The sequence below is a fragment of the Centruroides vittatus genome, unplaced genomic scaffold, assembly GCF_030686945.1.
Source record: "Centruroides vittatus isolate TY-2023 unplaced genomic scaffold, ASM3068694v2 contig_2818, whole genome shotgun sequence".
NCBI classification, from domain to species: domain Eukaryota; kingdom Metazoa; phylum Arthropoda; class Arachnida; order Scorpiones; family Buthidae; genus Centruroides; species Centruroides vittatus.
In genome coordinates this window covers 732,777-760,210 of record NW_027121792.1, presented here as the reverse complement: position 1 = coordinate 760,210, position 27,434 = coordinate 732,777, and the positions used below count along the sequence as shown (strand labels likewise).

General features: G+C 31.3%; 1 protein-coding gene across 1 annotated transcript in view; it reads left to right on the top strand.

Annotated features, from left to right (window-relative positions):
- LOC136972148 (uncharacterized) overlaps positions 1-27,434 on the top strand; it is a 42,380-nt gene continuing 14,946 nt past the window's right edge. Inside the window, exons 1-37 of the mRNA XM_067266702.1 lie at positions 1-201; positions 759-786; positions 2,886-2,967; positions 7,329-7,435; positions 7,525-7,740; positions 7,985-8,083; positions 8,164-8,294; positions 8,360-8,570; positions 8,654-8,796; positions 8,877-9,081; positions 9,447-9,616; positions 9,703-9,871; positions 10,758-10,937; positions 11,016-11,381; positions 11,498-11,674; positions 11,772-11,879; positions 12,494-12,588; positions 12,664-12,885; positions 12,975-13,137; positions 13,230-13,421; positions 13,521-13,700; positions 15,238-15,462; positions 15,547-15,738; positions 15,813-15,953; positions 16,033-16,133; positions 16,234-16,434; positions 16,509-16,713; positions 16,808-17,059; positions 17,147-17,605; positions 17,676-17,887; positions 18,009-18,276; positions 18,370-18,528; positions 20,047-20,217; positions 22,847-23,011; positions 23,133-23,327; positions 23,869-24,144; positions 24,216-24,778. Coding sequence (XP_067122803.1) covers positions 130-201; positions 759-786; positions 2,886-2,967; positions 7,329-7,435; positions 7,525-7,740; positions 7,985-8,083; positions 8,164-8,294; positions 8,360-8,570; positions 8,654-8,796; positions 8,877-9,081; positions 9,447-9,616; positions 9,703-9,871; positions 10,758-10,937; positions 11,016-11,381; positions 11,498-11,674; positions 11,772-11,879; positions 12,494-12,588; positions 12,664-12,885; positions 12,975-13,137; positions 13,230-13,421; positions 13,521-13,700; positions 15,238-15,462; positions 15,547-15,738; positions 15,813-15,953; positions 16,033-16,133; positions 16,234-16,434; positions 16,509-16,713; positions 16,808-17,059; positions 17,147-17,605; positions 17,676-17,887; positions 18,009-18,276; positions 18,370-18,528; positions 20,047-20,217; positions 22,847-23,011; positions 23,133-23,327; positions 23,869-24,144; positions 24,216-24,778 — 7,101 coding nt within the window. The 5' untranslated portion in view covers positions 1-129. The remainder of the gene's footprint in view (positions 202-758; positions 787-2,885; positions 2,968-7,328; positions 7,436-7,524; positions 7,741-7,984; positions 8,084-8,163; positions 8,295-8,359; positions 8,571-8,653; positions 8,797-8,876; positions 9,082-9,446; positions 9,617-9,702; positions 9,872-10,757; positions 10,938-11,015; positions 11,382-11,497; positions 11,675-11,771; positions 11,880-12,493; positions 12,589-12,663; positions 12,886-12,974; positions 13,138-13,229; positions 13,422-13,520; positions 13,701-15,237; positions 15,463-15,546; positions 15,739-15,812; positions 15,954-16,032; positions 16,134-16,233; positions 16,435-16,508; positions 16,714-16,807; positions 17,060-17,146; positions 17,606-17,675; positions 17,888-18,008; positions 18,277-18,369; positions 18,529-20,046; positions 20,218-22,846; positions 23,012-23,132; positions 23,328-23,868; positions 24,145-24,215; positions 24,779-27,434) is intronic.

Sequence of the window (27,434 nt, the reverse complement as noted above, 5' to 3'; positions counted from 1 at the left end):
TTTCTTTCAGGCAGTTGCTTGGCTAGAGTCTTGCAGAGACAATCACCAGCCATACATGGTCGAATGTCGATTTACTTGATGCCAATGATGTGCATGGATATGTAATGTGCACATAAATTTCTAAGGATAATGAAACATCTCCGGATTAATTTTGTGATTTTTGGTGTTTTGTTTCTAGCCACAAGTCTAGCCAATACTCAGGTGAGCTAATTTACATTCTTCTATAGAATAACGTACGAAAACACACAGCCAGTTTCTTTATTTAAATCTGTGATTTTTTTTTTTAAAGATACAATTCATTTAATTACTTTAATTTTAATTAAGTTTCTAACTTTCGGTATTTATTACTACTTTCGTTATAAGTAGGTTATAATAATAGACTATACTAGTGTTAGTTTACTCTTCATTGTCTATTGTTAAAGCTTAGAACACCTTGCGAGAATACGATTGATAACTGTTAAGCTACATCTACACCAAGATTTTTGTTATTTTTTAAATAGAAATTTCTCATTCAGTTCATACCAAACTTGCTAGCAGTTTCGCCATAACGTAGGTCAAACTAGAAACTTGGCCTTGTATGAATGCATTCCAATGTACAAAGTTTAATTCAAAGTCCCCCCCCCAAAATCGCAATTTAAAAAAAAATGTATTTTTAAGATATAAAATTTACATTTAAACATTAATAAAATATAATAATTATTATTATAAACTTAATAAACAATTTATTTTATTAATAAAAAAATGTACTTTTTAAACAGGATAATGATCTTCTCAGATGTCCAGAAGGTGAGTTTTTTATTCCATTAAAATTTTATTATTATTATTATTTAATATAAAAACAATATAAATTGTTATTCTTAAGTTCTTAAATTTGCTTCTTAATTTATTTTTAAACCGAAAGAGTTAATTAAAGTAAAAATCTTTACAGTTGTTAATTGTATGAGAAATTCTTAATATGACCTGTCGAGACAGGGTCGAACTCGTCTCACGAACCAGGAAAAGTCACCAAGTAACGTTATTTTGTCACGGGTGAATGACCTAGGTGTGTTAATAGCATTGAAAACTATACAGGGGTCTACTACGGTTTCAGTTTAACGAATCGAACCTAACGTTACCTACCAAAATAATTAATTTAGATGGATCACGTTGAAAAAAAAAATGATTAGTGTTTTAAACAATTCAAACTCGTTTTAATCTTTCCATATTAAATTAACAGTTTAAGTTAATATCATACTTTCTGTCACGACATTGATTATTCTAATCTTGTAAAGTTTAATTAATATATAACAATTTCGTTATATATTATAGAATATTATCAATTAAACTGCATTGTAGAATTTAATTGATGTAATTTAATCCAGTATTTCTCAATAGAGTCAACACTATAGACTCCTCAGAAAAGTTATTTAGACATTGGAAATGATCTTTATTAAGTATGTAAATGGGATATTTTTTTTAAAACTAAACCTAAGGTTTGAAAAGTGTTGTAATTGTTCTCGTAATTGTATGGTTTAAATAGGTCCTACCTTATAATTATTTTGGTTTAATTTTTCAGGCTAATATGTACCCTGTAGTACACCGCTATAACAATACTAAATATAAATATAAATATTTATAAAACTTTCAATTTTTAAATAAAAAAAAAAACAAAAATTAAGCGACGAAACGTCTTTTCTGATTCTGTTTCTTCCTCGTTACTCATTTTCACTTCTTCCCATTATAAAAACTTGACCAATATTCAATCAGACATGCGAGGAAAAACATTTATTTCTTCTTCATAATTGCTTTTGTTATGCTTGAGAAGTAAGCAACTTTTTCTCTGTATTCTTTACCGTACGTAACTTTTAACAGTCTCTCTCTTTTTTTTAATTCTTCTAACACTTTCTTATTAATCTTTTTTTCCGCTTTTGTTTTTGTTTTGTTTCCTTTATTCCGTCCAAGTTTTACATTTCAACTTCCTTTTTGTTCTACTTGTTCGGTTTTTTTACTTTCTATTATCTATCACGAACGTATATTATAATTATTCTAATTGGAAAATCTTTCAACTTCTTCATTACCGGAACAATTATTCAATTAAATGTAAAAAAATACACACACGTTTATCCTCTTATCGACTTATCGGGGAATTAATTTGTAATTTGAAATAAAAAATAAAACCGTTAAGTGTCAAAATTTATCGCCTTCGAAATAAATTACCGTACGTTTATATTATTTAGAATAGAATAAATTGTAATCTATTCGGCGAAATGATAGAAATTTAATTTGTAAACTAACAATAGTATTGTTATAGCGGTGTACTACAGGGTACATATTAGCCTGAAAAATTAAACCAAAATAATTATAAGGTAGGGTCTATTTAAACCATACAATTACGAGAACAATTACAACACTTTTCAAACCTTAGGTTTAGTTTCCAATTCTAGATACTTGTTCATGAATCTATTGTTTCTAAACCCAATTATCTTTCCATTTTTTAAATTTTATTTTATTTTCTTGAATACGAATGACAATACGAAACATTTTTGTTCTTTACGGCTTTAAGAGGAATTAGAGTATGAACGACAAAACTCCTTTGTAACACTCGATCAGATATAAGAAAGCAATAATCGTTTACTCCACTTTGTTTAAAGAGAAAAAAAAGTTTCCTATAATAAGGATATATATATATATATAGGCCTACACTATATATAAATAACTATAATTTTTTATTAGTATAGACCTATAATAAAATATTAATATTAATAGGTCAGGGACTGCTATTTGTAATATTATAATAGTAATTTATATAACTTCCTTTAAAAAATTTAAAAAGATTTAAAAAAAAATAAATAATAATTTTCGTACATTCATAACGTTTTCTTAAAAATGAATAATTTTAATTACAGATTGGTCCAGGAATGGAATTCGGTGCTACAGATATTTTAATCTTCGTCATTCGTGGAAGAGAGCCGCCGAAATCTGCCGCAGGTAAGCTTTTATAATTCGCTGTGTCGAAAATTTTCAATAGGAAACAATGTTCATTAGGTCACGAGCATTCCACTTATGACCTAATGATCCTCATCTCCATTATTGTGGCTCATTGCTTAATATAATTGCAGTTGGTACTCTTAAGTGATTTATGTGGTTTTCATTGCGAATCTTTTGAAAAATCACAAATTGATTATAGTAAGGGGGAAAAAATTTATTGAACTACATAGTTATGACTAATTTAGATATATATATATATATATATATATATATATATATATATAATTAACTAATTTAATTTAAATTAACGCGAATGTAAACCTCCTATTTTTTCTTATTTTTTCAATATCCTGTTTATTATTAGTAAGTTAATTTTCTTTCCATTAAAAATGGCTACAATAATAATCACTTTTAAGGAAAATATTTTGTATAACCTTCAATTACAAAGCTAGTTTTATTCGACGTGTTTACTGTATTCATACGAAAAACAGGTGAGGTTGAAGATAGGCGTTTACTGGTTTAACTAGAAAATTATTCGTGACTTTAACTCACAATATAGTTCAAAAGCAATTGTTAAATTATCCAAAAATGAATCCAACCTAGATAGTGAAGATACTGTAGAAAGGTTATAATATTCCTCTCACCGGAATTAGGAAGAGTATCATACATCGCTCCAAGCAAATTCCGACTACTTTTTTAGTATTAATTACCTCGAATGTTAATAACCTTAAGCAAAAATGTTGAATTATATGTTTACATTATTCAAATATATATATACATATATATCTTTTTTTATTGTCCATCCTCCTGTGAACCTACAGAATTTTCTTCCATCAGGAATTTATCGGCAGTGTTGCTTATCGAACAATACAGCAATTTACTCTATTTGTGTATTTAATAGTGTGTATTTTTACTGATGAGTTATTTTTGTTAATGAATTATTTCACATTTGGTTGCGCTCGAAACGTTTAAAAAAATAAAAATAAAAAAATGAGTTGGAGTGACGATTTTACTCTATTTTCTCGTCGTAAACTTTCTTTTAATAGATTAACATGTGGGTATTTTGTTTAGCCCTATTTTAAGCGCATTGTTAATATCTATCAAGTTATTTTTTTTAAATTTTTGAAAGGAATTAAGGATATTTTAAGAAATGCTTAATAAGGTTGATTTTAAGTGTTAAAAAAATATTCGATGAACCGATTCATAGGATTGAAAATAAAATATCAACTAAGACACGAAAGAATGAGAGTATCATAATCGTGAAGGGTGTGTCGCGGTATATTTTCACCCAGTTCATCTTTTTAAAGTACTTCTACTGTCTTAAGTTCTTGCTCCATATAATGAAGTGCGAAACAATAGGGGTGACGCCTTAAACTAGCCACCTTCTACAAAAGTCAATTAAAATATTATTTTCCTCAATAAAGTAACGTCTATCGGGACAACCGCGTTAAGAAAGAAAATTCCCATTTGCATTGAATTTAAGGTATGCTCTTTGCCCACACCTCCTACTTAACCTTTCGTAGGTGCCTAATGGATAAGATAGCACCCCTACGACTAAATTTTGAAAATAAATGTATTTCCTTTTCTTCTCTTTTTTAGTCTGCCATTTTGTGGAGACTCCATTTTGTGTCCTATGTATTGGCGCCGTGTCAGTAAACAATAAAAATCTTATAAAATCTCCCGACGTAATATTATTTTAATATTCTTTGCTAATAATTTAATAAAAAATTTTAAATTTTACACATATTTAAGAAAAAAGAAACAAAATTCTTCATATTCGAAAGGAGTTAATGTAGCGCGACACAATGCACATCTATTATCTTGTACAGTACCTACCATGAACTTCCTGCAGATAACATCTTTCTATTCTATTTTTATAATCATATCTCTTTATAGACTCTTTTATAAGTCTACAATACGTCGTCGAAGATATTTTTTTTTATACTAAATTTAAATAAAAATAGATTAATTTAATAAATCTTAAGATAAGTAAACCATATCTGATGAGATATAAATTGATAATAATTACTATAATTTTAAAAATTAAAAGAATTAGTTTGAAACGATTAAATAGTTAAATCATACGTAATATACTGTGACTAGTTGACGACAGCGCTTCTAATACTGTATTAAAAAAAATAATAATAATAAGGCTTCTGGGTTGGATAAATTATTAAAACTATTTTTTAAATTCTATAAAATTTAATTAATCAATTTTTTTTTTCTTTTAACGTAGAGAAAACGAGATATCAAATACACGTTTTACGTATAAATATTCCTTTATGATGTCATCAAAATTCGTAGGAGGATGAAGTAGTGGAGTAAATCAGTCACCTCACACCTACATACTACCGGGTCACGATTCTTTTTACTGATATCATATCCGTTTTACGACTTTCCTAGATAATTTTAAAAAGGTTTTATATAAGAAATTTAAGCCGTAAATTTATATTTTAATAAAAAGAATTTTCAATTATTCTTCTAACAGGAAGCATTACACCTTCATAACTCGCATTCCTCCCTCTCGTGAATCTATAAAGAAAGAAAGAAAGAAGAAGAAGAAGAAGAAGAAAAAAATAACTGATAGTCTATCTTTGAATTATCTGTTTTATCAATGAGAATTCATTAAATATATTAAAATTTGAACCCAATTTTCTCGTCGCGATTCGAATTTTTATGTCAGGGACTTTTATAAAGTGCTAAAGTTTCTTAACAGAGTTTGAAATATAGAATTTCACATCTTGTATGCTGTGTATCTGCCTTAAATACTAAATGCAAAAGTAAGAAGATATAAGTAGAATTTTGTATATGGAGACTAACAACAAATGATCAGTTACTACCACTGGTATAACCAGGAAGCTGCCCAGTCCTTATTTGTAATGAAAAAAAGTTAGTAAGAATGTTAAATAAGGGGAATTTTAACTATGGAATTTACTATTGACTCGTATTATGATTAAATGTCATAAATCTACAGATTGGAGATAAAAAAAAAATCGGAAATAAATGTTTTCAATACGTAAAAAAAAGTTGCTTCATTGACATAAAAACTACCTCAAATTTTCTTCAAAATTAGCCCAATTTTCAGGATTTTTTAGCAAAACTCTTAGACTTTGTGGGCACAACAGGGTCTTTTTTTTTTTTAGCAAACCCATGGGTTCGTCCAGGCCACAATGGGTGACCAGGTGACGAGAGACGGATCCAACATGGGTTTTTTAATCGTCCGGATTGGATCTCAGGTCTTCAAGAACGGTAACCACTCGGCCATTCGGCAGTTGATCGCAGGATCTAGAAAGTCGCCCTATATCTGGAACCATCCGTAATTGTTGAAGATAGTAATGCTCATAATCGGAGATATTAGTGAGGTTGAGGCAGAAGTTTTAAACGCGAAAACGTGTACGTCGGACGTTCAGCATCACTTTCCTGTAAGCCTAGAAGGTTGACAATGGCGTTTGGAATGTCGAGCATGATTCCATTGACGTTCCAAACGCCATTGTCAACCTTCTAGGCTTACAGAAAAGCGGCGCCGAACGTCCGACGTACACGTTTTCGCGTTTAAAACTTCGGCTTCAACCTCGCTAGTGTCTTCAACCTTTCCTCAAACGGATACTTTCCATATAGTAACTTAAATGGGAGGAGTTCGAAATAAAATTTACCAGAAAATTTTGAAATTTGTTGGTTGTACGGCGTAATAAACCCCGTATATTTGTATACTACATTTGCCAGGGATTATCAGTTGTTCGATATAATAGGAAGAATTCGGAATTAGGAAATTTCCTCTATTTCAGTAGGACTTCTACAATAGAGATAAAATATTTCTTTAAAATATAAATTACTCAATTTAAAAAAATAATTTCGTTTCAGGTGATTATCCGAGTAAAATTACCGTAACGTTATCCTTAAGAGGAATTTTTTAAAACAAGTTTTTATTGTTTACCTTGAACGAAAGTCTGAAACTAGTGCAGAGTTGCCCTTCGAAAATTCGATAAAAAATAAATGAATAAATAAATACGATTTCTTGAGTAGAAATGTATAAAGTCGTAATCCGTAAAATATTACAGGTTTATTTGTAATTATGTATTATAAAACACAACCATTCGCTACTAGTACAAAGGAGTGTATAACCTTGATAACTCCGAAGGGCAACCATTATGTTACTAATTTCGCTTATAATAACGAAGAAAATCAAGGAAACGGTTTATTGTTAGACGGATTGGTTTTTCTTTTATCTAAAGATAAGCTCGCCGGCTTGTTAGTTCTTCTTATTGTATTTGATTCTTCCTTCTAACAAGATTGACTTTAAACAAAGCTATCGAATTCTACAGCATAATTAACAATATTAATTTTACAAAATATTTTTGTAGGTACGGCAGTGAATTAGTTTTAATAGAAGATTACAACCAAAACAATTTTACAAATGATATAGCTAAAGCTAGTCTCAGGGAAGCAGGGCAATTATCTTACTGGATTGGTACGTTTTAAATAGATTTATCCAGACAAGAATTTGATTTTAAAAATCTCTGGTATGCAAAGAATGTGTTTAAATTGTTATTTTTATAGGTTTAACGTCCGTGGATAGCTTATCGACGAACACTTTAGAATCTGCCAGTGGTAGTTTTATATCAAAATATGTCGGCTTTTGGGATAAAGATCAACCCGAACCTAAAGATGGCAAATGCGTTAAAGTTGTTCTGTCGGAAGGTATTCAAGTGTGGAAATTGGCACCCTGCGAGTCACTTTTACCATTTATGTGCCAAGTCAATGCTTGTCCTAAAGGTATTTAATAAATTAAAATATATGTCCGATGCTTGCTGCAACTTCTGTAATGCCCATCTCATTATACTGTATCTACGAGTACAATAGATTTCATAACGTTTGTATCTATTTATATACTTATCGCGGAACTTTTTATAACCTACTTCTAATAATAGAATACAGTTTGCGATTGTTAAATTAGATTAAATAAATCGAATGAACTGAATTTATATTTTAAAAATGTGATATTTTGTTTACATTCCAGGATCGTTTCATTGTAGTAATGGACGATGCATTAATAGTGCTTGGATGTGTGATGCTCAAGACGATTGTGGAGATCTATCGGATGAAGTAGATTGTCCGGGTATATTTTCGAGTAATTTAAATTTGAGAGAGAGTTAATTTTTAAAATGATCCAATTTTATAATTATTTATATCTTTTAGAATCATGCCATTTTTACTTACAAAGTTCTGGAGATTCGGTTCAATCTCCAAATTATCCAAATAAATATAAACCGAATTCTAATTGTAAATGGACTCTAGAAGGACCTATTGGTTCGGGAATTGTTTTACAGGTAAGATTTTAAAATAAGGAAAATTATTAGTTAAGAAGGATTTAAAAGAAAATGGTTATTTTCAGTTTTCGGAATTCGAAACGGAGACAAACTTCGACACGGTACAAATTCTAGCTGGTGGCAGAACAGAAGAATCCAGTGTATCTTTAATGACATTATCGGGTATTAAAGATCTATCCACTAAAACTTTCGCCACTTCGTCCAATCTGATGATAATCAAGTTCAGGTCGGACGCTTCTATCGAAAAGAAAGGTTTCAGAGCAAGTTGGAAAACAGGTAAATCTAGCGGGAACAAAAAAAAACATTTTCGTCATCATCTTGGCCTTAGTTGAAAGTAAACAACAACTTTTTTTTAACAGAACCGATAAGGTGTGGCGGTGAACTTTTCGCCCAACCTTCTGCTCAAGTTTTAACATCACCTATGTATCCTAATCCTTATCCCGGAGGATTAGAATGTCTATATGTGATAACCGCTCCTCAGGGAAAGATTATAACATTAGAGGTAAATATAAACTAGAAAGATATTTAAAAAAGAGATAATAACAACGTGATATCTAATTTTTTTCATCGATAAAAAAAAAGATAGTAGAAATGGATTTAGAAGCGGAGAAGGATTATCTTCTCGTTAGAGACGGAGCATCACCATCCGATCCGTTACTTGCTACGTTGACTGGAGGGTCGGAGGACAATCCTCGCTTCCTTCTTTCTACCCGGAACCGGATTTACCTGTACTTTCACGCTAGTTTTGGTGACAGCCGTAAGGGATATAACATCCGGTTTCGTGCAGGTATGTTTACTCCACACTGAAAAGATATTTTAAGAATGTTTTCCTCCACCGTCTCGTTACTATTTTTCTCTCCTTCTCAAGCGTAACACACGTCAAATTAACTATATTTCACGATCGTAATGTTAAAAATCACGATTTTTTCTAACTCTAAAATGATCGCAAAACCTATACATAATTGTAGTGAATCAGATAATTGCAATCTAATCAATTTTTGAAGCATAAATGCCACGTTTCCCTTTAACTCGAAATAATTTTTTATGTTAAAAACTCAATTCAATTCTATATTCAAAAGTATCATATAAATAAGAAGAAAAAAAAGGCTATGAATTGATAAATATATGAAAATATAATTTACATTGTTTCAGGTTGCGAAGTAGAATTGATAGCATCGGCGGGGAATATAACGTCTCCAGCTTACGGAGTCGTCAATTATCCCACAAATCAAATATGTACTTATAGTATAAGGTTACCGACACCGGGTCCTTTATCACTTAAATTTGATGATTTTAAAGTCGCGGATGATGACTTCGTACAGGTATGGGACTTTAACAATCTTCCTTATCTATTACACACGTGGATTTTTAGTAACGGATTATTATTATTATTATTATTTAAATCTAGATATACGATGGTTCGAGTAATAACGGAGTTCGTTTGCATCCCGGAGATGGTTTTAGTGGTTCTTTAAAACCGACAATTACAATGACATCAGGAAGCGGAGAGTTGTACGTTCAGTTTTACAGTAATCCGTTGGGTACCGGTTATGGATGGAAAGCAAGCTTTAGTGCTGGTTAGTAATATTAATTACTAATTTTTTTTATTTATTTATTGGAAAAGAAAGATTTTATATGAGGTTAATATATGCAATATATAAATCCAGTTTTTTTTTTTTTTTAATGACCATAAAATCTTTAATGGTAAAATTTAAAATAAGTAGCGTATTGCTTTGTATTAATTATATAAATCATTATTTAAAGTTATTTCCAATGCAAATATTCAAATAATCTAATTAAAAAGTATTTCTTTTATTCAATTGTTTTACTTTTTTAAAAAAAATAAAGAAAACAATTAGAAAAAATGATGTTTTATTTATGAAATAAATGATTATTTGCTTGTTTTTTTTTCCAGAAAGTTAATTGTTATAATGACTATATAGATTTTGATAATTAGTTGTATATTAAATACTTGTATAAAGCGCAAAAAATATTAAATAAGACATATACAATAACTTTTAGATTTTATTGTAGTCAATTCATGGGCAGAAATTAGATTGTTAGATTAGATTTTTTCAACATTATCTACATTATTCTGAGATTCAGTCTGGCAGTCTCTTTGAACTTTAATGATTTCTCATCAATTTAAAAAAATATTGATAAATAAAAACAGGAAAAATGATAAATTAAAATATATTATTGCAATATATTCTAACAAAAAATTTAATTGAATTTTTACAAGAATATTGCATTTATTATATTAATTTAACTAAAATGATTTAATTAATTGCCACTTAAAATTGATTGCTGCTTTATTTTCTATTTTAAAATTAATAAAATTTTTCTTCAAATATTTAAATACAATAAAAAAATATAGGGTTTTATATTAGTTTTAATATGTTTAAAAATGTGAAAGTAAATTGAAGAATTTCACTAGTTTTGTTAAAACAAAAATATTTGTAGATTGTCCCCATCTCTCGGTCGGAATTGGTGCTCAAGGATCTAGTCGCGATACCACTTTTGGTGCATTAGTTAGTTATACTTGTCCCAAAGGTCAAGAATTTAGCAACGGAGAAATAAAAATTGATGCCGAATGCAGACAAGGTGGAAAATGGAGTGTAAATCATATACCTAGATGTCAAGGTAAAATAATTTATCATATGAAATACAGAATAAATATTAAAAGAAATCAAATAATTTATATTTTGTTACTTTTTGCAGAACGTTATTGTGGACCGGTACCTCAGATTGATAATGGTTTTGCAGTTGTGGCTACTAATGTTACTTTTAGAGGCCAGGCAACTTATCAATGTTATGCCGGATTTGCTTTTCCGAGTGGATTACCTACGGAAACCATACGTTGCACGGAAGATGGAAAATGGGAAAAGTTACCGGTTTGTCTGGCTTCTTCCTGCCCTCCGTTACCAGAAACACCACACGCGTCACCAATACTTTTAAATGGAGGTGGAAGAAGCTACGGTACGGTTATTCGTTTCGAATGCGAACAGGGTTACTATAGAATTGGAATTCCTGTTATTGTCTGTACAAGTAATGGACAATGGTCTGCACTGCCACCTAAATGTGAACGTAAGTAAATTTTTTAACCTGTTATGGGAGTTTCAAAATGGGAAATGTTTAGTGAATCAAATAGACTATCATTATTATATAATTACTGAATATATATTTATTAATTAATTTTTTAGGTGTGCAATGTCCAATTTTACCACAAATTGAAAATGGATTTGTAATTGGAACACACAATGTATATTTCTATCAAGACGAAGCTAAGGTCCAGTGCAATCGAGGATTTAATTTAGAAGGAAGTCCAATAATTAGTTGTGGTCCAAATCAGACATTTATAAATCTTCCTGTTTGTAAAGGTAATAAATCATATATATATGAAACTGAATAAAAATTTGATCATTAATGAAAAACATATGAAACAGAATAATTCATAAATTTTAAAATATTTTACAGATATTGATGAATGTGCAGCTTCTTCGTGTGATACTGCTTCTACTGTTTGTACTAATACAGCAGGTGGATTCTTTTGTAAATGCAAATCTGGATTTGAACCGAATTTAGGTAAATTTCAATAGATTAAAATTTAAAATGTTTTGGTTTCGAGACTACACACATTAAGAGTTAGAGGTTTAACCCCCATTCAGGCTCATAGCTATATGAGGCCCAAAGGTGGCTCAGCTACTCCTGTCCATTATTCTAAATAAAAAAAATATTCTGTTTGATTATTTATATTTTTTAGGTAAATATATAATTTTGAATATTTTTGTAATGTTTTATATGTACAGTACATTATTTAATAATGTTATATAATATATATTATATTTCAAAAATTTTTTGGGGTGGACCTCAACCCTCTTTCTATGGAGTATTCAGTAATTCCCAGACTCTTTGTAAGGCAATTCCACAATTTGCTAAAGCCACCCTTACTATAGTTGATCTTGCTACACCATCGCCCTATTTGCAAAAAATTAAAAAAAATTAAATTAAAAATTAATACAAAAATATGTCTGTAAAACTATATTATAAAAATAAATAAATTATGTTAAAATTAGTGTTATTTTAAAAACCCTACCCTTTTAAAAATCCTGTGAACACACCTATTTGATTTAAAATATTATAAAAGTTGACTGAAATGTATACATTATACCAGTTAAATAATTAAATACGAATTTTAGATTGTCGTCCGGTCGGTGACTTGGGTCTTAATACTGGCAACATACCGGATACTAGTATAAGAGCGTCGGGAACAGAAGCAGGATATAATAAAAATGTAAATAGCTATTTATAAATTAGAGGTATTTTTTTCTGTTTAAATAGAAAATATTAATGATTCTTTTATATGTAGGATGTCCGATTAGATAGTAGCAGTGGTTGGTGCGGAAATATTCCTAGAGCAGGAGAAAATTGGATTCAAGTAGATTTGAGAGCTCCAGTTGTAATCAGAGGTTTCAGAGTACAGTCAGTTAGTAGAACTGATGGTTCACAAGCATTTCCTCTCAGTGTTAGATTGCAATACACAGATGATTTAACAGATGTTTTTAGAGATTATAGTGAACCTTCAAGAAGGGTATAGTATAATATATAAAAATTTTAAAATTTGTACAAAGAATAAAATATATATAATTGAAATTTATTTTTTCTCTTTCCGTTATTTAGCCAATCGAATTCCGTCTTGCTCATAACGGCGGAACGGGTTTATCGTTAGTAAATTTGCCAATACCTTTAGAAGCACGTTATTTAAGATTGATTATAATGGAATACGTAAGAGCGCCATGCATGCGTTTTGAGCTGATGGGTTGCACAAGACAAGATTGTCTAGGTAAATTTATTTTTTATTTAGAATATGATCGGTTTATAGTTAACGATAATTGAAGACAATAAATTTTTATTTAATTTATTATGATATTTTAGACATAAATGAATGCTTAGATAAGAATGGAGGATGTGATCAGAGATGTATTAATAATCCTGGTAGTTATAATTGTTTATGCAATGTTGGCTATGAATTATATACAAATAATGGAACGAGTGGTTTCTACATTCCACAAAGTGAAAATGGTAATAAAAATGGGGATGTATATCAGATGAATAAAACTTGTGTTCGTAAGTAATTTTTATGGAAAAATTTATTGCATCGTATTTTCATAATAAACATATTGGAAATAAATATTATTAATTAAATGCTGCTATTATTTTTATCAGCTAAAATGTGTCCAAAATTGAAAAATCCAGTAAATGGTATTCTATTATCAACAAAATCAATGTATCATTTTGGTGATATTGTTCATTTTCAATGTGATTTCGGATATCACATGATTGGGACTTCGACTCTTCTTTGTACGAGCAATGGAGTATGGAATGGAACTATGCCTACTTGTGAATGTAAGATTTAAATGTTATTTTTCTTATATATGAGTTGTGAGTAAAATGCTTTAAGATTAAAAATACATTTATTGTTTCTACATGATCTTTTTATTCTGTTCAGAAGCATTCTTGAAAGCATTTGTCAATTTTCAGAAGACTTTCGAGAACACAATTGTAAACATTTTTTGATTATCAATGAATATTTTCATTTTTGTAATGTAAAATCCTTCCTTTAGAATGGAAATTTCAATTCTTGGAATAGACTTTATTATATTCTTATTAGAATATAATAAAGCCAATATATTTTCGATTTCTTATAACATAAATTGGTAGAAGTTTACTTAGGTAGTCCCTACGGTCGCACTTCCAGAATCTCGACAACGTGCGTGTTTTTATTTGATTTTAGAATTTGAATACGATAAATGGAAGTAAATATCAAGAATTCAAAAATATAAGTCAAATTATGCTAATATTTGGACAACTTTCATCGTTTTAATTTAATTATGGTGAAAATTGGACTTTCTTTTGCAAAAGATAAAATTTTGTTATTACTGTAGATCTATATTTTTAATTTTTTGTTTATCAGTGTCATGAATTTTTTATAATGCTAAACTTGATCTTGAAAATCTAAAATATTCTATTAGTTTAATGCTTGTTTGCATCTCTCCAATGCTTATTAAACTTGTTAAAAACGAAAATACTGTATATCCAAAGTATAAGAGAATTTTTAACATTGGAACATTACAGAATAGTGGTATAGAGATTGAAAGGTTTCATCTTACTTAAATATTATATATGTTTTATGACTTAGTGGTAATGTGTGTCTGTGAACATTTGCAATATTTTTATATAATAATAATAATAATTTTACATATTAACTAGGGGACTCACCCACAAAATTCCTGTAATGATTTGTTGATTTCCGGTGTTGCCATTTCTATTTTTGTCTCCCTGACTGCCATAAGTGGTCTAACCCTTTGTTTGCATTTCTCATTCATCCCACAGGCTTTGCCCATATTTCAAAAATAGACTTTGTAACAAAAATTGTATGACAATCCATTGATTCCTATTGTCACTGTTTCTATTTTTTCTCTGACATAAAAATGTGTTGTGACCAGTGGCATAGTGTGGGTGTCAGCTGCCCAGGGCAGAGGAAAATTTGCCTCCCTCTTAAATAGAATACAGGGAATCTCTACAAGTCAGTACAGACGGTGTTGTCAGTCACTACAATGAGCAAGATGTCATTATTATACATTCATTTAAAGAAAGGGGATTCCCCAGTTTTGTCACAGAATAAGTAATTAAAAATTCTGTGCTCATTTCAATCGGTCTGAATCGTAGGTGCGATAAAAATATGAAATGAAATGGTTCAAATTTTTACAAGATATTATTTATTGTGAAAAAATGCCGCCCGGAGCGGGCCGCCCCTGCCCCCCACTATGCTATGCCACTGGTTGTGACAATTTTATTCTCAGTATTTTATGTATATAGAGTAGATTGTATAATGTAGTATGTATAAATTCTAATTATAAATTAAAATTAAATTTTGTTTCAGATGCACAATGTGCTGTATTTCCCAATGATCCATCTCAGGGTTTGAGAACTCATTTCTCAGAAGATGAAAAATTTGTCCCATTTCATGAAAATGTTACAATTTCATGTGATGAAATAGGTAAACCACTTCCACTAACATCCACTGCTCATTTCAGACAATGTGTTTATGATCCAGGTGAAAATCATCCTGATTATTGGTTATCTGGAGCACCTCCAACATGTCCTCGTAAGTTTAGCTATTCATAGTAATTAGTTGTGGATAATTTTCTAGTTACAACAAGAATAAATAAATAAATAAATATTGTTTTAGGAATTAACTGTGGAATTCCTCCAGAAACTACTGGGGCAAATTATGGTTTCTATGTTGATACAAGATACCATACTAGCTTCTTTTTCAGTTGTGAAGATACTTTCACATTAGCTGGAAAAAGTAGAATGAAAGATAGTATTGTAAGATGCACGGAAGATGGGACGTGGGATTTTGGAGACTTGCATTGTGAAGGTACTTAATTTGATTATTTCAATAATTATAGATACATTTTTAAACAATTAACACAATATATGTTTGAATAATAGGTCCTGTATGTGAAGATCCTGGAAGACCACCAGATGGTCAGCAAATTGCTACAACTTATGAGCATGGTGCTGAAATATCTTTTAGTTGTACAAGACCTGGATATTCACCCTATACTGACAAACCAATAACATGCAATAAAAGTAAAAGCCTTATATATTTTAAAATATATTTATAATTTATAAAATATATTTACATCGATTATAAATTTATGTATTTTAGAGGCTCAATGCAAAACGGTAAAACCGATAGGAATAACGTCTGGTATTATACCCGATAGTGCTATAAATGCATCATCTCAAAGGAGTAATTATGAAGCTTGGGTAAGAATATTTTAGACAGCTTCATTATATTTTATTTTAGATATACTTATATATAATTTTATTATTTAAAACTTATAACTAATAATAATTGTTTTTATAGAACATTCGTCTTAATAGTGCAACTGGTTGGTGTGGCCAGCAAGAACCATTCACTTACATAACTGTTGATCTTGGAAGAATATATTTGTTAACAGCTATTTTGGTTAAAGGCGTTATTACAAATGATGTTGTTGGAAGACCAACTGAACTGCGATTTTTTTATAAGATGAGAGAAGCTGAAAACTTTGTCGTATACTTTCCAGTAATTGAATAAATTTAAATTTCATATTTTTATCCAGCCAATTACAAAATAAAAACAAAAAACTTCTTTTACAGAATTTCAATTTAACAAGTCGTGAACCGGGAAATTATGGAGAGTTAACAGTCATAGAGCTACCTCAAAGTGTTAAAGTTCGCTATGTAATTTTGGGAATTGTTTCATACAAGAAGAATCCTTGTTTGAAGTTTGAATTAATGGGATGTGAAGTTGTTGAAGATGAGATACTTTTAGGTTATGATAAAGGGTATCCATTCTGTATAGGTAATTAATGTTATTAGATAATCATTTATAGGCATATGTTTTAAATTATTTCAAGTTGGCTTGTGTATTTATAAAAATTATTTAAAATTTACAGACAAAGAACCTCCACAGTTTATTAACTGCCCTAAAGAACCAATTTCAGTAGAAAAATCTTCAAATAGTTTACAACAAGTCAATTATTCTGTACCAGTAGCTGTTGATAATTCAGGAAGAATCGCACGACTTGAAGTAAAGCCAGTTGGTTTCAAACCTCCTGCATATGTTGTGGAAGACACAGTTGTACAATATATTGCTTATGATTTTGATGGAAATGTTGCTATTTGTACTGTAAATATCACAGTTCCAGGTAAAAATTTTTAAAATTTAATTCCAGGTAAATTTTTTAAAATTTATCCATATTTACATTCTAAGTATTTAATTTAATATTTTATAGATGACACTCCTCCTTCTTTAAGTTGTCCTGAATCATTTGTCATCCAATTAGATGAAGAGCAGGAAAGCTATCATGTGAATTTTAATAATACATTAAAACTAGTACATGCTGTGGACAAATCTGGTGATGTAACTATAGATATATCACCTCAAACAGCCATTATACCAGTGGGAAGCTTTCGTAATGTTACTATTGTTGCAGCTGATAAGTTTGGTAATCAGGCAACTTGTCATTTTCAAGTATCAGTTCAAGCAGCACCATGTGTAGCATGGTCATTAGCAGCTCCTGCAAATGGAATAGTCAAGTGTTTGCCAAATGATGCGAATGATGGTTTCAGATGTCTAGCAACTTGTAAAACGGGTTTTAAATTCACAGATGGACAGCAAGCCAAAACTTATGAATGTACAAATGGCCAGATGTGGTTTCCAAATAATATTATACCAGACTGTGTTTCAGAAGGTAAGAACTATAACATTTAATATTTAGAAATTTTTCTATAGCTATTTTTAACTGAATTTTTTATATTTAGATACTAAACAAGCAGCATATGATGTAATAGCAATGACAGAATACCGTGCTGGGGGAGCATTACCAACTAGTTGTCTTAATCAATACACAAGTTATGTTAGCACTTTTTATTCATCTTTAAGTCAACTATTATCTGAACGATGTTCAGCAATCAATGTAAAAATTGGAATAACTTTTCACAATACAACAATACATACCATTTCAGAAAACCAGGTAACTTTAAAATTTAATTAATTATAGTTTTATTATAAAAGTATAATTATTCCATTACATATGATAATATTATTGTTAGATTATTGTATTAATGTAAAAATTTGTTGTTTTTTTATTGAAGCTTATTTTGGGATATACTTTACGTATTGATCCAGTTGTTCGTCAACCATTATTATATGATTTGTGTGGTTCAACATTGGGTTTAGTATTTGATCTCAGTGTTCCAAGTACATCAGCTGTGATTGAACCTTTGCTTAATATTACTGCACAAAACGTAGGAGGAAGATGTCCAGGTTTACAAGCTATTCGTTCATCTGTAGAAAGAGGCTTTACTTGTGAAGCTGGAGAAGTACTAAACAATGTTGGCAATGGTCAAGTGCCTCAATGCTGTAAGTACTCTTACATACATAAAATATATAAATACAGTTTTTTACAAATATTTTTACAAATATTTTATGATTAATATGTAACAAATGTTGCAGTGGATTGTCCTGCAGGAACTTTTGCATCTAAATCAACTGGTTGCAAATTCTGTCCTAGGGGATTTTATCAAGATTTAACTCATCAAAGTAGCTGCAAACGATGTCCAGATGCCACATATACTAGATATGAAGGAAGCAAAAGTTTAACAGATTGTATTCGTATGTATTATTATTGTCATATCTAAAACAATTTATATACATTCCTCAAAAGTGAAATCGCAACATCACAGAGGAATGCACATAGGCACATACAAATTGCAGGACCAATAGAGATGACAGAGATATGCAAATGTTTAACTTTGCATACACATCAGGACTTGTAGTACTCAGTTTCATGCTAGAAAGACCAGCAGCCACATGGGCCATAAATGCTATTAGTGACAGTTATAAATGCTATGTGTCATGGTAACCAAACTTTCTAAGAAGTGTAGAAAATGCCTTGGAGATGACAGTGAGCTGAATACCAGAGTTCATGGCTGGAGAATAAGATTGTATCCTGGAGCTGTACGACCTCAGTTTGTCGATGTGTGTAGTTGCCATTCATGTTGGGCACAACATGAGCATCATCCAGCAATGTGTGACAATGGATACAGGAACATCTGTGAACACTCTGAAGAGGGAGTGGATGCACTGGTGCATGACAGAGCACAGCCTGGCAGATTTGCTGAACAGTCCATTGGGACCTATTTGCCATGGCACATGACATCCAAAGCTGCCTGTCATCATCAACGGGTGCATCTGTGCCTGTCTAAACCATTCACAACAGGTTGCAAGTTGGGCTGAACACATGGCAACCAGTAGTGAGGGTGCCATTAACCACTTGACATATGGCTGCACATCTGGTGTGGTGGTGATACCATCGCAACCGGACCACTGAATGACATTGGGTATTGTTTATGGATGAATCCTGCTTCTGTCTGCAGAGGAATAATAACCATAGATGGGTGTGGTGGTATCTCAGGGAACACTATGTGCCAACTCTTTACACCAAGCATCTGGCCCCACACCAGACAGCATGGTTTCAGGAGGCATCATGTTCAATCAGTGAACAGCCTTGGTGGACATTTTCAGTACTCTGACAGCAGACCAGTATGTCACACAAATTGTGGGACCTGTGGTTTGGCCACTGGTGCAGGCCATACCCAACATGGTGTTCCAGCAAGACAATGACTGACTGCATATCACATGGTGAACTCTCACCAGCCTGAACGGAGTTCACATCCTTTCTTGGCCAGCAGCTTCACTAGATCTCTCTCCCATTGAACATCTGTGAAACCTCATCCATGTGAGATGCACCAGGACCACTATCACTTACCATAAAAGACATGTGCACCATAGCTTGGCAAGAGATACCTCAGGCAACCATTAATTACCTCATTGCCTTGCAGTACAGCTGTCTTTGGGGGCCATATTCATTACTGAATAAGCAGGTGTCTGTTGCATATCTTTGTTCTTTTAATCATTTGTGTATCTCTGTAACATCTACCAGTTCTGCAATGTGCATGTGGCTACATGCATTCCTTTGTGGTGTTGCAATTTTACTTTTGAGGCGTGTAAGTTAATTGAATAAATTACTATAATCTTTAGTTCTCCATGTCTATATAGTTAGATATTAAATATAATTTTAGTTATAACTTTATTGTAATTTATAATGTTGTGAAATGTATTTTATTTCAGCTGTATGTGGTTATGGCAGCTATTCATTAACTGGTTTAGTTCCATGTTTACAATGTCCAAATGATACATTTTCTGGTATACCACCATTAGATGGATTCAAAGAATGTCAGCGATGCCCTGCAAATACATATACTTATGCACCTAGAGCAACTTCAAACACTGATTGTAAATGTGAGTGTATTAAAATTTTTATTCTAAATAATAATGAAATAAATTAATGAAATTTTTATGATCTTTATTAATTATTGTTTGTTAATAGAAATTATAAACATTTTTATTAATTAACATAATAAATTGGTATAGCTATTAAATAGAATTTCAATTATAATTTTTCAGTTTTTTCACTTTTTAAATATTATTTTAGGTTAACAAAGAATAAAATAATATATGTGTATATAAAGCATAGGACTGTAAACACGACATCATTACAATTTTACAAATTTTTATTTTTATGTTTAATTAAATTACTGATAAATTTTGTATGTGATGTATTGAAGTTCCGGGTATATGTGTTGTACATGTGTGTTTTGTCTGGTGCCATATTTGTGATGTTTCTGTTCCATTATAATGTCACCCAATACATGACAGAGTAACCAAACTTTAAGTGGGGAAAACTGTAGATTTTGAGTGGTTCACCTAATGAAGAGATACAGTGTAAATAAATTTTAAAACAAAATAAAACAAATTCGACAATTACAAAGAAAAAATTACCACACAGCACTTAGAAGTGATGCTGTTCAATGTTCAATAAAACTATCATAAAATGTACATTTTTAGTCAGGACAATGATATGGCGACCAAGTGTTATAGTTTGTTTTAATGTACTTAAATTTCTCTTGCTAGAAAAGATATGTTTCTAACTCTACCGAAATCTTTGGATCAACCCAGCCACTTTCTACAAAATTGAGCTTTAAGTGATTTGTATGCTTTTGTGTGGTGAAGAGTTAAAAATTGGGTTATTAAGACAAGGTGTCACCATATTCTATCTTTAGCCATGATCTATGATCCTCTAAGAATGAATTCATCATCTTCATAAGGATCAATTCCACTGCACATTACAATTTTACTTCTGTACCAGTCCATGTCTTGACTAGTAAGATGTGTCAAATAACCTAGTAAAAAATTAAGTAATGCATTACTTAACTTTCCCAGCAACATTTTAAACTGCATATGGCACTGTCTGTTATGATATTTTATTTTAAAAAACTTTTTGTATTTTTAATTATTATAAAATGGCAAAAGGCTTAATTTTGAAAGTAAGGATGAGCTTTATAAAAAAAATTTTAAATGCTAATAACAAATAAAATCATCATTAAGTTTGATCATACTTGAGATATAATGTACAAACCTCCCTGCAAAATTTCAGAAATTTTTGACAAAAGTCAAGGGGATTATTAACTTTCAAATTGGGTGAACATGTGAGGCTCTGGACAGGTCTGAACCTCACTGAAATTCGCGTTAAAATCATTTGTTTTGAAGGATAAAATTATCTTTTTAGAGGCAAAAATAGAAGTTAGAAATAGTTTTTCTTAATGAAAATGATGCAAACTTTTAAACAATAGAACAATGGGAAAACGAAGATTGACTATCTCCAGATGGGAATTGAATTAAATTTCAATTTTGACTCTCCCGTGCCCCAGAAAGGTTTTGAATTGTCACCAGGTGATGAGGTGAAACCAATCAGAAAGTGGAATCAAAGGAAATCGGATGAAATCTTAAAATTCAAGGATGTGACAGCTTCTTCTTTCAAAAGTTCCAAGTAATGGATCTATTGTTGTGTGTGTCTTGTGTCCATCTTCATCTCCATCTCCCGACCTCGGATAGACATCTTTCCATCAACGGAAGTCGACCACATCATCCCGGAGTCGTCTCAATGTCGGGGGAACTGGTCATTTGCAAACCAGGGACACTCCTTCAAAATGGGACTATCTTGTAAAGGAGAAGAAGACCCAGAGGTCACTGCCGACGTAGAACTTTCAAGACCACAGAAATCTTGTAAGCTTCTGTCAAATAAATGGTTTCTTGTAACCGTAGAGTCTGTCTCAGTGCCGATCACCCACATATGACCCTTCGCGACTGCTCAATCCTCTTGACATTTTGGCACCCTGTCAGAAACCTTATAAACAAAATCATGCCACCCCAGACACATCCATACATACAGAAAAAAACTTCCAAATTTGTTTGCATTTCTGGACATTTCAAGATCCTAAGTACAAAATGTAAAAATGTTCCCATACTTTCCCTCTGTTATGAATGAATTGAAAAAGTAAAATGCATTTTCTTCCATCTTCTACACGTGATAAATGTTTAGACATAAACCAAACTATATACACCTCCACAAACAGCACAGTACAAATATGGCACAGGAGGAAAAGTGATGATGATTTGGTCACATGAAATGACATTCATGCAAGTTCTCTATAGTAAAAGTCTAAATGAACATATTGTTTGATAAAATTATTATATTGTAAACTAAAACTTTTATCATATTTTAAATTATTTTACAATTATGTACTGTATTATAAAAAAATTGAAACATGTTCTAGAATACTATGATACGCTTCTTGTCTAGTCTTCTTAAGGACTTTTGAGCACTAAGATTGGCCTTACTTTACCACTAGACTTATTACACCACCACAGGTCTTGTGGTGGTGTAATATATCTAGTGGTAAAGTAAGGCTAATCTTAGTGCTCATGTTCTAGAATACATTTGACATTGTTGTGAAATTTTAATATTGATAATTATTCTAAAAATAAATTTACAAATTTTTCAAAGTTTGTTCTTTGACTATTTCTACAGCTCGTTGTCCACCGGGTACATATTCGGAAACTGGATTAGATCCTTGTATTCCTTGTCCTACAAATTTCTATCAAACTGAAGAAGGACAGACATCATGTAAACAGTGTGAACAAAATGAAAGAACACTTAGACCAGGAGCACTTAGCAAAGATGCTTGCACACCAGGTACAATAATGAATTGTTTATATATATATATATATGATGTTTATAAATTCATAAGTATTAAAATATTAATGTTTCAATAAGCTTATGAGAATAAAAAAATTTTTTTAATGAATATTTTCAGTTCAGTGTGTAAATCATGGATGTCAGAATGGTGGATTATGTCTTGTACAGAACCATCAAACAAACTGTTATTGTCCTGCTGGTTTCACTGGACAATTCTGTGAAGTGGATATGGATGAATGTGCAAGTCGACCTTGTCACAATGGCGGCACATGCGTTGATCGACCACAAGGATATATATGCCGTTGTCCACCAGGTAAAACAATCACTTTCCATGTAATTTACTATAAATATTTCAAATAGTTAATCTAGTGTTTTTCAACTTTTTTCTAATAGTAGTATCTCCAATCTGGTAATTTTTTTCTTGTGGCACCGCTGTTTCTTTATAAATGTAGGGTACTTTTTGTACTTTGGAAAAGAGGTCAAAGGTACAGCAGTCCTGTTTTGTCCTTTAGTAGACCCTTTTGTCATTTTTTCTTTGGACAAATGAAATATGTTGAATGTTTCTTTATTAATAAAAAGTAGTCTTAAAGATTTTGTGTTTTGTTAGCAGTTCCTACCTCTAACATTATGTTTACTGTGAATCCTTAAGTTTTTTCCAGGCCTGTGGAAAAATTCCCAGCCTCCCTCTTGATGGCCCTGGAGGTGTTATGGTGCTGCTCAGCACTATTTCACAACATTCCTAAAGTATACTTTGTAGCAGTCTAGTTGAAAACCACTAAGTTAATTATTGTCTAAACAATAATGATTAAAAAATATTTAATATGAGAAAATTTAATTTTTGTTCCTATTTTAAGGTTTCAGTGGATTACAATGTCAGGAAGAACAAAATGAATGTTTTAACAATACATGCCCAGAGAGAGCTATGTGTCAAAATGCACCAGGAATAGGAAATGTAAATTGTTTATGTCGATCTGGTTATGAAGGAATTGGTTGCAATATCACAGTGAATCCTTGTATAGTAGGTGATAATCCTTGTAATAATGATGGTATTTGTATACCACTTCAACAAGGTCGATATAAATGTAAATGCAATCCGGGATGGACAGGAAGAAATTGTGAAACGGATATTGGTAAGTTAAATTATAACATTTTAAATATTTTAATACAGGTTAAAGTTTTAAGAATATATGTTTTTATTTAGATGACTGTGCTGAGCAACCCTGTCTTTTGCAAGCAAAATGTACTGACTTATTGAATGATTTCCAATGTGACTGTCCAGTGGGATTTGGTGGTAAAAGATGTCATTTAAAATATGACCTCTGCGTTAATAATCCTTGTGTAAATGGAATCTGTGTTGATCGTTTGTTTTATCAAGAGTGTATTTGTCATTCTGGTTGGACAGGACAAAACTGTGATATTAATATAGATGAATGTCTCAGCAATCCATGTATGAATGATGCTCAATGTATAGACCAGGTTGATGGATATCATTGTCAATGTGATGCTGGATTTACTGGTTCTCGATGCCAACATCCAATTGATGCATGTGAATCTATGCCGTGCAGAAATGGTGGAACCTGTGTAGATCTTATAGATGGCTTTGTGTGCCATTGTAGACCTGGTTACATGGGCTTGCAATGTGAAGCTGAAGTAGATGAATGTGTCAGCAATCCTTGTCATCCGGTTGGAACTGCAACTTGTGTAGATTTGGATAATTCATTCCATTGTACATGCAATCCTGGCTATACAGGGGAATTATGTGAAGTAAGTAATTTTTTATTTTATTATTGTAAGTGGTTTTGGTGCAAGTTGGCTATTATTACAAATTTTTGTTTATTATAAGTAAAAAAGTATGGTTAATGTTACCTATGGTAGCGAATGTAGTGGCTCATCTCCGAAACAGTGGGGACACACGTTCTAACCTAACCTAACCTATTCTAATAAATTACCCCTATTCTAATAATTTGGTTGGCAATAATTATAGTAATTTATTAGAATAGGTTAGGTTAGGTTAGAACGTAGTCCCCATTGTTTCAGAGACAAGCTGCCATGTTTGCTACCACAGGTAACATTAACCAAAAGTATTTAGAACGATTAGTGCACTTTTTGCTAATCTAAACTAATTATTGTACGGGACTAGTAGGACTATATGTAAAGAAAATAAAATTTAAAAAATACTATAGATAATATACATAGAAAACTTTAACATTGTATTTGGTACATATATTTTTGCTAAAATGGTTGCATATTAATTTTACAAAATTCTCGTGTTTTTAAAAATTTATTTTTGTTTTTGAATGAAACATTTATTGGAAAAACAAACAAACTTGGTTCAGATTAACCAACAGTTCAGATTAATGAAAATGCACTGTAATTGGAAATCAGCAAAACAGTAATATAGAGGTGTACAATGTACATTAAACTTCTATAAAGTTCAATATTTCTCACTGTAATTTATTGACAGCTTTACATTTGAGTTGATAAACTACATTGCATCTTTCTCTCACACAATGGACAATGTAAGTGAAAAAATAATAAATTTCATTGCTTCTTCCTTCTGCCTTTATTATGGTAGGCAACTATTGAAAACAAGGTTGATACCAGTGGCGTAGCGTGGGTGTCAGCCGCCCGGGGTAGAGAAAAATTTCGCCGCCCCCTTATTTAGGTATTTTTACAAGATATTATTATTTATTGTGAAATTTTGCCGCCCCCTATAAGTGCCGCCCGGGGCGGGCCGCCCCTGCCGCCCCCACTACGCTACGCCACTGGTTGGTACAAACAATTTTTGAATTGTTTCAGTGTCATTTAATGGTTGTGCTTGCAATAAACGTACGTTAACTTGGAAATAAAATTTCCTGTTTCACATACAATACACAATATTACTTTATTTTTAAACAAATCAAATAAATTATTTAATTTGTCAAATGATTTATGATAGTCTTTTTTATTTTTATATTTTGTATCTATTATCAGTAGTTGCATTCAGCAGAATCAACAGTTCCAGAGCAGTTGAGTACTTTAATGCTGAACACCCTCTACAGAAGTGCTGCTGTAGAGTTTGTTGACATTATGTTTATTAGGAGACTTCATTTATCTTACTTTTGGGTAGCATAAATGAAGCATAACTGATCAATGATGGCTATGCTCACATAGCAAATGAAATATGTATTATTTATGTGTGTATTACAGTATTAATTCACTCACAAACAGTTATTAGTAAATAAAAACAGATAACTTATATGGAAAATGAAACTTTAAAAATGAATTTCACTTACTTTGGCAAATTTTTTTAAGTTTGTGGGAATGAAAACCTATTCATCACTATCCATTCACATCAACACATAATTCACTGTTCAGCAGATTTTTTGCCATCATATAAGTTATAGCAATCAAATCTCCACTCACTTGAGTCTGCTGAATAAAGCCAATGTTAATTTGGTACGTTTATTTCAAAAACAATTACTAAATTTATTTAAAAAAATATGATATGAAATCTAAAAGAAATAGAAAGAAAATAATATAAATTTTTTACTATTGAACATATATATATATATATATAGGGTGTCCCATAAATTTGTAAGTAGTTTAAAAATTCATAAAAGTCGAAAGAATTGGTATATTTGAATGCAGTTTGTGTAAAAGTTAGCCTCACAAAGGGGGATATTTTGGGTAGAGAAAAAGAAAATAGTTCAAATTTTTGTCGATAGAGGGCGTTAAACTTAAGAAAATCCCTGGAATTGTGCAAATCTGAGTCTTATGAAATGCAGGGTGTGCGATTAACAGCTCATTTCTGAATTTTCCTGTTACTGGTGCTGACATACAGTTTTCATTATAATGTTGACGGTGGATTAAGCGCTATTGGTGAAGTTGGTGAAGTTGTTTTATCTCAGCCACGAATCACCAGCTGAAACTTTACAATAGTTTAGGACATAGAAGAGAATGAAGAAATGTTCAGATCCAATCACTCCTGTCAGATTGGTTTCCCTAGCACAATGTTTCGAAGAAACGGGAAGTTTGTGTAATCGCCCACGCATTGGTGCATCATGTTTATCAGAGGTCCATACCTCCGATGTGGTTTCACAAATGGAAACCAATCCGCAGGAGTGATTGGACCTGAACCTTTCTTCATTCTCTTCTGTGTCCTAAACCTTTGTAAAGTTTCAGCCAGCAATTTGTGGCTGAGATAAAACAACTTCACCAATAGTGCTTTATCCACCAATGTCAACATCATAATGAAAACCATATGTCAGCGCCAGTGACAGGAAAATTCAGAAATGAGCTGTTAATTGCAAACCTTGCATTTATAAGACTCAGGTTTGCACAATTTCAGTGATTTTCTTGAGTTCAGCGCCTTCTATCGACAAAAATTTGAACTATTTTCTTTTTCTCTACCCAAAAAAATCCCCCTTTGTGAGAATAA